Source organism: Cariama cristata, unplaced genomic scaffold, assembly GCF_000690535.1.
Source record: "Cariama cristata isolate BGI_N322 unplaced genomic scaffold, ASM69053v1 scaffold11046, whole genome shotgun sequence".
Lineage (NCBI taxonomy): Eukaryota > Metazoa > Chordata > Aves > Cariamiformes > Cariamidae > Cariama > Cariama cristata.
Window position 1 is genome coordinate 13,795 of NW_009621598.1, and position 12,810 is coordinate 26,604.

Consider the following 12,810-nt stretch of genomic DNA (forward strand, 5'->3'; position numbering starts at 1 on the left):
CTGTGGTGCATTTAACTGGCTTGGATCTTGAGAATGTGAGATTTTCCCCTTAAAAAACAAGCTGCTTCCTGCACAGTACCTTATGTTTTCCATTTCTTCATCCTTTTCCGTCAGTTTCCTTTCAAACTCTGCTTTAAGCTGAGAAAGTTCAAGCTGAAAACGAAGGGTCTTACTTTCTTCATGCTCCAAAGCTCCCTGAAATAGAAAGCACCAAGAGCTTGCAGGCCAGGAGTTGCTATTTTGTCTTTTTTTTTTTTTTTTTTTGAAATCACAAACTGCTGCGCAAAGATGAACCCTTCACAGTTTTCTTCCCATTCCCAATAGCACGATTTCCTCCTTGCCTCTCTCTGTAGGCAAGGACATGAGCAGCTTACATAGCAAAACAATGCGTTTATTTGCCTTCTAATGCAGCTTGGCAGTTAGAAAACTGAGCAGCAAGCTCCTCAGAGGACAAATTGTCAAACAGTCCACGGCTTACAAACAAAAAACCCAACACCTTAGGCCTTGCCTGCATAGTTTTGATATCAACAGACGTTCTCCACTCCGCACCCATGTGCGGACACCCTCCAGAAATTCACGGGCTTGTAAGGGAGAGGCAAAAGCTAAAACAAGACTGTTGTTGGGAGGGTGAAGGGGTCCACACGTCCTCCAGCTCACAAAGATCTCTCCAAATCATGAAGTGTTGAAATCCTCCCAATTATATGATCTTATTAGGCAATATGACTTCAAGGAAAAAAAGAACAGACATCAGCTCTATATGACAAAATGCAAAAATACTCTGTCCACTCTTTCAGAAGACAAGTCTATGAAACAAGAAAGATTTGTTCCTATGTCTTTATTCCTAATTTTCTCTTGTATATGGAAGTCACGAACTAAGCTGACAACAGCCCATAGTGAAATAACAGAGCCTCTGACTTCCAGGTCTTGCATAAACCAGGCTCAGTGGCATTCTGTCTCCTTGCTGCTCGCATCAAACAGGGAAGGAAAGCCCAGAACTGAACATCATGTATTTTGCAAGTGCCCTCTGAAGGGTGGAATTGCTCAAGCTTGGCTATGCTTCCCTCAAGAGACGACGGAAGCAGAATGGAGGTTCTGAAGACAAAACTGTACAAAGTCCTTGCTAATCCCTGGCCATCGTGCAGCAGCTACGGGTCAGTCGAACGCACGCGTCATGCCAAGGAGCTACAACGTGTTAATGGGAACAGCATGCAGAAATACTGTGTCACCAGTGGTGACTGCCAGAGACCCAAATTCACAAGGAAGGGAGAAAATCTGCATTAAACCATTCCTTTCACAATTAAAATAAGATACATCACCACTTTACTTTTATTAGCTCCTAATAGCACTGAGCTTTACGAAGCCATTCCACACAGTCCAGGAAAGTAAAGTGTGCCCCTTAGATCCCTCAAGAACCGATGTATTCTTTCTAGCAAGAGAAGTTTATTGACAGGGCATATAATCACGCTCCACATCTCAGAGCTGGGGAAGAAAGGCACGCTCTTTCCTCAGCTCTGATCATGACACCTGTTTGTTTGGCTGTGAAATCCCTGCAAAGTATAAAGCATCCTGTAACAGACAAAAGAAGTTGCACAGCATTTAAGGTATTAATGGATCCGCGTCACTCGATGATGTTCATTTTAGCAGATATCAGAGTATAATTCAAAAGAAATGCAACCTTGACAAAAATCCCTTGCTGTGTGCTGTGTTGCTTCCAGCCAGCAACACCCACATCCCTTCTTAGCTTTGCAGTGCACCAAACTTTCAAAAAAACTGACAACCGAGCCCTTTAAGTGAATAACCAGGATTTCCAGTTGGCTTGTTCCGTACTGTTGGTTTGTTTCTGCAAACTGGGATGAGGCATCCCTCTTGGATACGTGCATAGTTGTCACTGTAGAACTTAATGCAGTGATGCTAAATATCTTTACCAGACTCCTATTGCGAGTCAAAGATTTTCTGAATGGCGTGTTTTCATTTGGTTTCTGAGACTGCTACCATTTTTTTTAAGCAGGCTGCAGTATCCAACACATTATCTGAGACCTTATAAAATTTGAAGTTATCAGGAAGGTGGTTTTCTTTTTCTCAAAACCAGGAAATGGTGAACTTGCTGTTGGAAACTAGTCACTAGAAATAGTTGATAAAATAGATCATAATTCTCAGCAGTTCCTGTTTCCTGAAAGACTGAAATATTCTATGCCAAAGTGAGCAAGGACTGGATTTTCAGGAGGTGGGCAGATTTCTGAGCTTCCTGAGAGGGAAAAACCCAAACCTACAAGGCACCTCCTTTGAAAGGGCCTCCACTGATGGTCTTAGAGCTGACATCTCCAAAAGTCAGTAGTCATTCTTGAAAGCACTGGCTAGCAAGGCTGGAGGAGATGGGTGTGGAGAGGTTACACTTGCTAACAATCAACAAATTGGCTGTATTGCTGAGAGGATAAAAAGGAAGGAAAATCATGATAAAGACACCCTTTCCTTATCCTCTGAGCTTTCTTTCCTTACCTCTGCTTCTTCCAGAGCCAGCTGAACTTCTGACTTCTCTTGTTCAACCTGTTTCTTGATTTTTTCTATTTCATGGAGGTTCTTGTTTCCTTCACTAATCTGGTTGGTCAGATCAGAAATCTCCTCTGAAACAAAAAATAATGGATGGATTTAGTGATCCAAGTGTCCCAAACATACTGCAATTTATGGAGCGTGAATACAGGACCCATGCCTCCAACTTCTGCCTCACGGGCACATCTGCACACAAGCACTGCCTTACTTTCAATTACAGTGACTTTTTTTACCTGACCAACTCGAAGGCACAGACTTTCTTGTAAACGCTTTTTGAAGTGGCTGTAGTTGTTTAGTTTTTATCTGTGATCTGCAGGCTAGGAACACTGTGCTGTGCTTTGGGAGCTGTCTAGGTTTCATCCGCTGCACCTCTGCCATCTTTCTTCTTCTTCCTCTGAGACTGGCACCTCTGCCAGCGAGCTTCATTGACAGGTGAGCAAAGGGAAGCCTGCTCTCCTCTGGCCATACCAATTTCTACGTTCAAAACCTGCGTTGCCAGTAACAGTCAGTGTCTCCAATCACATTGGAAAGCTAGTCTCAAGGATGAGACAAACACCTTTCCCCACAGCTGCTACAGGGCACCTGCATCCCTCCAGCTCTCCACTGGTGTGGCTCTCGCACTGAACGCGGGGCCCGAATGAAGCCTACCTTGGAGGTTCTTGTTTTCCCTTTTCAACGTCTCCAGATGGTCCAGCGTCTCCTCGTAGGCATTCTTCAGCTTGAAGAGCTCGGTGCTGAGACCACGGGCCTCCTTCTGGGAAGCCTCCAGCTCAGCCTGTGACTCTTCGTACTTCTGCTTCCAGTCATTGATGGTCTTGTCAAATCCACGCTGCTTCTTGTCCAGGGAGGCAGCTGCCGAGTTGGCCTTCTCCAGGTCAATCATCATGTCTTCCAGCTCGTTCTGCAGCCTGTGCTTTGTCTTTTCCAGGGAAGAGCACTTGGCATTGGCCGCCTCGATTGCTTCCTCAGCTTCTTGCAGGCGAGCGGCAAGCTTCTTCCTACCAGGTATGAAGAGACGGTAAAATGACCAAGAGCCACCACTGCCACGTTATCCAGAAAAACTGACACCAAAGCGGTACCTCAGTAAGTCAGTATTAAAAGGGAAAATTGGTGGGGGAGGCAAGGGGAAGGAAGGGGGAAATCAAATCTCTAAAGAGAAGGGACTATGATAGGCAAAGAAACAGCTTAAATTATGAATGCTGACCTGTGGCAGATAATCTTGTGCATGTGTATGAATACTTGAAATTGAACTTTTGAACTCTCAAGCAGCAGCTTGGTACTTGCTAGCTGTAACCAGTATGGGCTAGTTGTAAATTTTGATAAGACCTGGTCTAAATGAAAGTGTCTTGTTCCTCCAATTAAGAGATATGAGACAGAACCACCAATTAGGAGGCTGGTCACGCCTTGGGCTTTTCTTTATAGACTATTTAGAGTGGGAAAACAGGAGACTGGGAGTCGCAGCAAGAAGAGGTCCTGAAAAGAAAGGGGCCCAGAGAGAAGAACGTGAAGATATCAGATGGAGAAAATATAGTGGAAGTGGGGGAAGATCCTGCAGATCAGAGTTGCGCAGAGGCAGATGCTGGAGGTGCTCAGAGACCTTGCCCAGTAACCCCTGAGACTGGTAACTGAGAGCAGCTGCACAGCATGAGCCAACACAACTTTCTGCCCTACCTTCCCAGGGCAGCCATCATTTCCCTGCTGGGAAGGGAAATCAAGACCCAGGGTACATGAGACTGGGCCAGGGCAAAGCAAGTGAGCGTGCAAGACCACCAGGTAGAGTAATCTGATCTTGTTAGTTCTTCAATAAACCTCAGTATCTGCATTCACTATCCTATAGGACTCAACAGAAACACTGACCTGTTCATTCAAGCCATGTAAAGAACAGAAGGACAATCACAAATGACAGCAATGAGGCAGAGGGATTTTTCCAGCCAGGTTGCCCTGTTTTCTTAGCACCATAGCAAGTCCCAAGGAGTGCAGTCCTGCCATGGGCATGACGAAGCCCACGTAACCCACTTACTTGGCATCTTCCAGCTCCTCAGTTCTCTGAATGGCATCAGTCTCATACTTTGTTCTCCACTGTGCCACTTCTGCATTCCCCTTGGAGAGAGCCCGCTGCAGCTCTGCCTTGGCTTCTTGCTCCTCCTCATACTGCTCCCGCAAGAGATCACAGTCATGCCTGGCTGCTTGCAGGGCATGAGCCAGGGCGTTTTTGGACTGCAGGGATAGAAAGGTCACAGCATTGCAGGGTTACTTACAGCAAAACCCAAATAAACAGCCCCTAGAAAATCAAATGGAGGCTTCAGCCTTTTTTTCTTTTTGCCTCTAGCTCTGACAGTCCAGGTCAAGTGAGGTAAGAAGTGTTTGAAGTCATCCCTAGCTGGTGACATGCTGAGGAAGCTATCAAAACTGAAGATAATTTAACACCTTTGGAGAAACATCCAATCTTTTAAGATGCAAGGTCTGAGATTTTGGCTATCCTACTGGGCAAGTTTTATTTAACCATTATGGATGCTGATTATTTTCCCAAACTCATCCTTTGTGACTTGCCTCAGTTAGGGGCAGGAACTTACACCAGCACAATTACCAGGAAGCATTCTCACTCCTATGTCTCACTTCAGCTTTTATCCAGGCTACAAATGAACACAAACAGTTTTCCCCATTCCATTTCAATGAATGGGACACAGTCAAAGCATTACCTTGGTTTCCTCTTCTATCTGTCTCCTAAGTTCATCAATCTGTTGTGTAAATGATGTTTTCCCCCGGGACAGCTGACTTATCAGTGACTCCTTCTCTTCAAGTTGTCTTACAAATTCACCTGCCACAGAATTTAACCAAAAAAGGGTAAGATGATGAAATGACAGAGTCCCAGCCTAAATCAACGTTCCACCTGTCAAATTCTGCTGAGGAAAAGAACCAACAGGGATTGCAGCTGATGTTTTGTGAAGCTTCTTCAAAAGGTCTAACCATCAGACACTTCACTAGTTTTCCTGAGTTTTTTGTTCGTTTGGAGATTTTTTTGTGGGTTTTGTCTTCTTATTTTATTTTATTTTTTTTGTACTGCTGATACTTTGATTCGTTAATTTTAGCTCAGCTCGTGGATCAGACTAGACCGATGCTTACTGTCATGTGCAGTTGTAGGCCGGTTTTGTTTATACTTTTCTTCACTACTTTGTTTTTCCACAGACTTCTTTTCAGAAGGCTGCAAAGCACCCTGAGAACCTCACAACCACTGGCATACAGAGCAGAGGGATACATAAGGAAAACTTCATTTATCACAAGGAGGGCATCACTGCGGGGTGGAAACTGCAGCCTTATGGGAATACATAAAGCTAACAAGAAAACACACAGGAAATGAAAAATATGTCTTTGAAAATACACAGAATAGTGGTACCTGATGAGGATGCAGAGATTAAATAGGACTATGGCTAAAAAGGTAGCAAGCACTTAGAGGATATGTGGTATTTTTGGTCAGATGTGAGCGTCTTGCAGAGCGCAATGCCCAAGGTCATGCTGAGGAAGACAGCATTCACACAGACAGCAGCAGTATGCCAACTCCTTCGTCTTCCCTCCAGCATTGCGAGACAGATGTACATGTCCTTGTTTCTGAAACTGGGTACCTAGCCAGCACATCCACTTCAGCTCATGAGATGGTATCGCAGTATGCTGGTAAATATGGTTATAGGTTCGTTTTAAAAGCCGGTCCGAGACAAGGTCCCTCTGCCAAGGTTATGAAAATATTGAAGATGGGAATGTCAAAAGCCACAAAGCTACTGCTGCATTCAGCAATCCTAATCCAGCTGCCTTCAGAGCAGATGCCATTGTGCAATACATCTCACGGATGCAGTGCTGAGACACACCTGGTAAGTCACTGGGAAAGGGTTTATCTGGTCCGAACACGCACATACCGTTCTCGCTCTGGAGTTTTGTCTTCTGAGTAGTGAGGTCATTCATGAGGCGAGTCATTTCCTCCAGTTTCATTTTCGTCTCATTCAGATGGTCTTCATAAGTGCGACAGAGTTTCTCTGCATTCGCCTAATGGGAATCAGGAGAAAAGACAAAAAAAGCTATAGCCTCCAGGCAGCCATTTGGAAGCTGTTGCCTTCCAAATTTATCTCTTTTTTTGTGTTCATCTTTCAAAGAAATGGCAGATAGCAAAGACGCAAATACCACAGCAGCAGAGCGGGAAACAGCAGCCCTGTGTCTACAGCCCCAGGTCAGGGGTCTCCCCATCAGACCACCTTCTCCATTTGTTCTCCCTGAACTGCATTCTGAACAGAACCACCAGCGTAAAAAGACTCTGCAGGACCTTCAAAAGCAATCACATGCCTATGAAGTTCAGGCACAGCCTCCTCATAATTGCTAGATGGGAAAATCACCTCCAATGAAAATTGCTTTACTGATTCTGCTTTAATTGCCATTTATCATAAATTGAGTTTGATGACAGCTTTCTAACTCTGAGAACACAGATTTCTTTTCTTCACTTGCACAGAAAAAACTCTTTAGAGTACTCTGAAAGCTACCAAGACTACTCAGGAAACAAAACCCACAATTCTGCCATAGGGAGTCAACATACACATGATGGTCATGCAAGCCTTTGCTTTGCACTCCTTGCTGACGTGGGTCAAAACTGTGAACCCAGGGCAGGATCTGAGAGGACTCTGCTTAGGATGGGAGATATCCAGCCTTGCGTGGCATCACTCCAGTCATCATCAGCCTGGGGGAGCACAATTTAAGTGACACAGTTTTGTGCTCTGAAATATGTGGATAAACAATATGCCTGGGACTGGGGATGCTCTCTGTGTTTTAGATAGGCCATCTTCATGGCTGTCCCATCTCCAGGTGGGGAAGTGGGGACGCTGTGCACATAAGCACCCTCCGATTGCAAGACACCATCTTCTAAAAGACTCCAGCCCTCCAGGGCATCCTGGGAAACCTTCAGCCCAGCCTTAGCTACACATGACCTTTGGGGGTTTGGGAAGCCTCAGGACCCTTACTTTTCCCTTGGCCATCTGCTCCATGTTGGATGACAGATCATCCACTTCCATCTTCAGCTCGCTTTTCTCCTTTTCCAGTTTCTGCTTGACCCGCTGCAGGTTGTCCAGTTGCTCGCCCATCTCAGCCACGCTGTCTGCGTGCTTCTTCCTCAGGGTGGCGGCCGTGGCTTCGTAGTGCAGTGTGGCCTCCTCGAGGTCCCGCCGCAGCTTCAGGAACTCTGCCTCACGTTTCTTGTTCATCTCCAGCTGGGCAGCTGTGGCTCCTCCAGCCTCCTCAAGTCGCTCACTTAATTCCTCCAGCTCTCGGGCCAAATCTGATCTCTGCTTTTCCACCTTCGCTCGAGCAGTTCTTTCCGCTTCCAACTCCTCTTCTAGTTCTTCTATACGAGCCTGCCAGAGACAGGAGCACCTTTGGGTCACCTTTGTGATGATTCCCATCAATAGACCATGAAGCACCCTACAAATGGTTAAACCTTCTGCCAGCCCACACTTTACAACACAGGTGGAAGCAGAGCAGTCAAAGGACTTGCCCATTTGTGCCAGTAAATCAGATCCTCAGCTAGAGTAAGGATGATGAGTCACATCTTCCTCACAGTAGATTGCTCTGCAAACTCTAGTTTAAGACATTTAGGTCAAGTGCATTGACTTTATACTTGTATTATTTGACATTCAGCTGAAGTATATGAGAGAAATTACTTGACAGTAGGAGTAGCAGCAACAAATTGTTACTGGAGGGGACTCTTCGTTCCCATTCTAAGAGCTCCGTAACTGAAGTAACTTCTCTCTAGGACTGTTAAGACAAGATTGCAAATATAACAGTGTGTGGAATTGCATGAATAATGAATATTCACTGGGAGCAGTCTTTTTTTATGAACCAGTTATTTTGACCAACCTACGCTTCACGTCCAAATTATGCAAATGTTCCTTATTTATAAAAAAGCAGAGCTGATACTTTGAGTCAAAACATTTTGTTTGGACTCTGGTGACTTTCTTTGGCCTTTTGATTCCTGATGAAAAATTCCTGCGCATTTGAGCCCTTCCCCTAAATTTCAAATCCATGCTTATCACTGCTGAACTCCTCCCCAGGATCTACCCTTGGCTTCATGGTTTGGAACAATATTATTTGCTTAAAATAAAACACCAGAGCCTTTCTGCCTTGCCTGAAACCACTAGCATCTGGCAGTCATATGACCTGCTACTGGAAAGGAGCTGTAGACTGAGCATCCTGAGGGGAAAAGGGATCAGTCTGGGAAGCTACGGAGTTGCACCACTTTGAGTCTCAAAGCTGAGCTGCAGCTCGCCATGAAAAGTCTCTGCAAAGCCCTTCAGTGAGGCACAAAGATGAACTCATCTTAAGATATATGAGAAAGAAGCAAGTTGACCTGAAGCTCCTTGATCTTCTTCTGCAGCTGCATCACTATAGCTTGTTCATCTTCTATCTTGGAATTCAGCTGGCTTATTTCAAATTCTTTCCTGCCATGGAAAGGAAAATCCTACTGTGACAATTTTCCCTGTAGTTTCAAGTCAGGCTTTTGCAATTTTTAAAGAATTCAATAAAACTTCTGACGTATCTAAAAATGAAAGCAATCATCACGTATTCCTATTTGCATGAAAACATATCTTCCTCTGAGCAGCAGTTTCTCAGTCAAGACTCTGCACGCATTTGTGCAATTATATTTCTGGTTCTTTGTGTCACACAAAAGTACTGTTATTTTCAGACTCAATGGAAAAATATATTTAACAGGGAGAGGTCTTTCAACAATACTGTCATAGCTAATTAGGATGAACAACTTTTTAGACACTTCCTTCAGCTCTCTCCTCTAAGCAATGAAAATAGATAACTTTTTTTTTAAAAAAGCTGGAAAGTGGAATGAATTCTAATGTTTTGGGTATACCATGCACAAGTAAAAGTGATTTTCCCTCCCTCCTTGGCTGCACGCTCTTTCCTCATGTAATTTCCTTTTAGCCATCTTCAGAGCGGGATGACACACCTGAAGGCTCAGAAATGACAGTGATAACTGCGCTGCTTTATTTTGTACAACAGAATCAGTCTCTTACTTTTTTAGCTTTTCCTCTGTCTGAAGCTTATCATTCTCCAAGTCCATGACACTCTCTTGGGTCAGCTTCAAATCCCCTTCCAGTTTGCGTTTTGCCCTTTCTAGATCCATCCTCACTTTCTTCTCCTGTTCAAGCGAGCCCTCAAGCTTTAGGAACAAAGTCACTTGTTAAACATATTGAACACAGATGGTTCAGAACAGTCAGATGTCTGCTAAGCCCAGCTTTGTGCTGAGCTCTAGCAAGCGGCGAAGCAGAAGTACTTAAGTACAAGCATCCTATTTTACATTTTTAGTTTTCTAGCAGCCAGTGGGCATATGGGCTAAAGAAATATAACATAAGGGTTAGTCCACGCTTTACATTTGTGCAAGCATTACAGTTCCCTTAGTAGCAGAGTTCTGTTTGACTTCATGCCAGTTACACTGCAAATGCAAACGGAATGGATTTTTCCCATGTTATCGTACTCCTTTCAAAGGCTGAATTACACAGATAAGTTTTTGTAGCATTGCTGTAATTACACCTTTTACAGACAGTACAAGGACTGCATTTCTAAATCCTTGATCATTTCTAGAAGGACAGGAGTACATTTCAAAGCTTTGCAACGTTTCAGACTCATGAAAACTGTAAGTGACGGACAAAACAAGCCTCAGGATATATGAATACATGATACAGCCAGCTTACATCATCCACTTGCTGTTCCAGTTTCACTTTAGCTTTGCTCAGTGTGTTGACCTTGTCCTCCTCTGCCTGTAGGTCATCCAGAACTTGCTGATGAGCTTCCTGCAAGGACTTTTTCTCCTTAGTAAGTTTGCTGATGTTCTCATCAAGAGTCGCCATTTCTTCCGTCAGATTTTTGACCTGTGTAGGAAAGATGTATTTGTAAGACTTTGAATCAAGGGATGAGCATAACCTGGGTTAAATGACTGTCTGTACTGAACTTCTGTGCAGGAAGATGATGGGAAGAAACAGATCTCTCCCCCCTCCCAAGTGAAATTGCCAACAAGGGAGCCAATGTGTACCAGTTCTTGTGGATTTAGTACACTCTCTCAAATGTACTAAATTCTTTTTGGTGTCACTCTCACTGTGGTGGACCCCAGCTTCTGGTTGTCTCTGGGAGAAGTAGATGAGCTTTACATTTACAGGCTCTAAGAAGAAGAGCTGGAAGAACTCATGGTTACAGCAGAAAATTCTTTACTTAAAAATGCCCAAGCTAGATACAAATCTTTAGCTGAATTGCAGTAAAACTCACTTCAGAAAAAGAGAAACTTAGGCTCAGAGTTAAGACTTTTCCCCTCAAAAAGGTCAAATAACTATGTATATACCGATCCTTCAGTGTGGCCTATGTAACAGACAGTGTAAAACCATCAGAATACCAGTAGCTCATGTCATAAAGGTAATCCATGCCCAACCTCTTTTGAATAGATGGTGAAGTTCTAAATGTACCTTGTTTTCAGTAGCATGCTTCTCTTTCTCTACTTTTGCAAGTGTTATTTCAAGATCATCAATATCCTTCTTGAGCTCAGAGCACTCATCTTCCAATTTTCTCTTCTTAGAAGTCAGCTCAGAATTCATCTCTTCCTCGTCCTCAACCCGCTCTGTCAGTTCTTTGACTTTGGCCTCCAGCTGAATCTTGGATTTAATTAACAAGTCGCATCGTTCCTCAGCATCTGCCAGAGTGTCTTGCTCCTGGTGTGGCATAAGGAAGAAGACAGCAATGATTGCCTGGCCTTTTTCCTTCCTCACTTGTCCCCTATCTGTAAGTGGTCAGAGAGCCTGATCCAACGCTACAGAGCGCTGTAAAGGAAAATTACCTACTCCTGATTTCAGAAGAGAAGACCGACAGGTAATTAATGGAGCAGGATGAAACGGAGGTGAGCATGACTAGTCACATATAACAATACTTCCATATCTAACTGCCACAGACATTGCCTTGGACAGAAGCTGTTAAGATTTGCATTGCTAGCCCACCTGGTTATATCCTAGAACACAAGAATTTCTATCCGCTCTAATTTTTGGCAAGACTCTGACAAAACCAAGAGCTTATTTTAATTGAATTGCACTAACACTCTGGTCTGTAAGCCTTTGAGTTTCAAAGAACATCTAATAAATGAATATATGTGTCTACTCACAGCTTGGAGCTGGAGGAGCAAATCATTTTTTTCCTGAACTAAAGAGACTTGCTTTTCTTCAAGTTCCTTTCTCCTGGCTTCAGATTTTTCCAGTGCCTCTTTCAGTTTCAAGAACTCTTCCTTCATAGTGGCCATCTCCTTTTCAGTTTCTGCAGACTTCAGAAGAGGTTTAATCTTAAAGAAAAGTTTCATCCAGGGCCAATTCTTCACAGCCATAAAAGCGCGGATGTTCCACTGAATTACAAGAAGGGCATCCCTGGTTTAAGAAGAAAACAATCAAAATTCCCTAAAGCTTAGCCTGAATTGAGAAAGTGAGTTTTTTTTTTTCATTTTCAGTCAGTTTTATGGCTTTGCTCTCAGTAATATTAGGAACTTGTACTAGGTTTCAAGACATACAAGAAACTTCCTCCACATCGCTTGACTTTCAGGGACACAAAAAATTTCCAAATCTGATTTTTACCAAAGCTGCAGGCAACTAATATACAGTTGCTATTATTTTTATCATACATCCACTTTAAACCTTTAATTTAGGGTTAACTATAGCCCTAGGGACTGTAATAATGGCTCTACTAAACATATAATTAAACGGTAATGACTATTATCTGTTAAGATTTAATGGGGCACCTTCATACCTGCGCTCCACTATCTTCTGAAACTCAATCCGCATCAGTCTGCCACGTGATCTTGCCTGGATCATCGTTAAGACTTTCGCAAGTCTCTCATCCCTCATTTCTTCTAGATGGCCCAAGAGACCAGCCTTGAAGAACACCTGATACATGCAGAGATGTCATTTCACCATAACAAATGATTTTATTCCAGAGTTACAGAGACCTTATGGAAATCGTTCAGAAGAATAGTATTTTTATTGGCATATTATAAAGTAAAAGAATATAGAGGGCCAAATACTACTTGCATCAGGGGCTGCATTGTACAGTTCCAAAGTTATTTTAAAAGCAGAGATCATCTCCCTTGTTTTGAATATACCAAACTATTTTATTGGCACATTTTTATTGCCACAGTACTTTTCAACTGTCGCAGAGTTCAAAGCAGGTCAGCTGAACTGCAACTCCCAACTCCCAGGT

At 43.5% G+C, this 12,810-nt stretch overlaps 1 protein-coding gene across 1 annotated transcript in view; it reads right to left on the reverse strand.

Annotated features, from left to right (window-relative positions):
- LOC104163129 (myosin heavy chain, cardiac muscle isoform-like) overlaps window positions 1-12,810 on the reverse strand; it is a 46,055-nt gene that overhangs the window by 10,338 nt on the left and 22,907 nt on the right. The window contains 13 exon segments of the mRNA XM_009702026.1: window positions 80-195; window positions 2,497-2,621; window positions 3,196-3,545; window positions 4,568-4,764; window positions 5,247-5,365; window positions 6,456-6,582; window positions 7,545-7,934; window positions 8,927-9,017; window positions 9,603-9,748; window positions 10,281-10,457; window positions 11,043-11,285; window positions 11,729-11,984; window positions 12,361-12,497. Of these exon segments, the coding sequence (XP_009700328.1) occupies window positions 80-195; window positions 2,497-2,621; window positions 3,196-3,545; window positions 4,568-4,764; window positions 5,247-5,365; window positions 6,456-6,582; window positions 7,545-7,934; window positions 8,927-9,017; window positions 9,603-9,748; window positions 10,281-10,457; window positions 11,043-11,285; window positions 11,729-11,984; window positions 12,361-12,497 (2,474 nt within the window).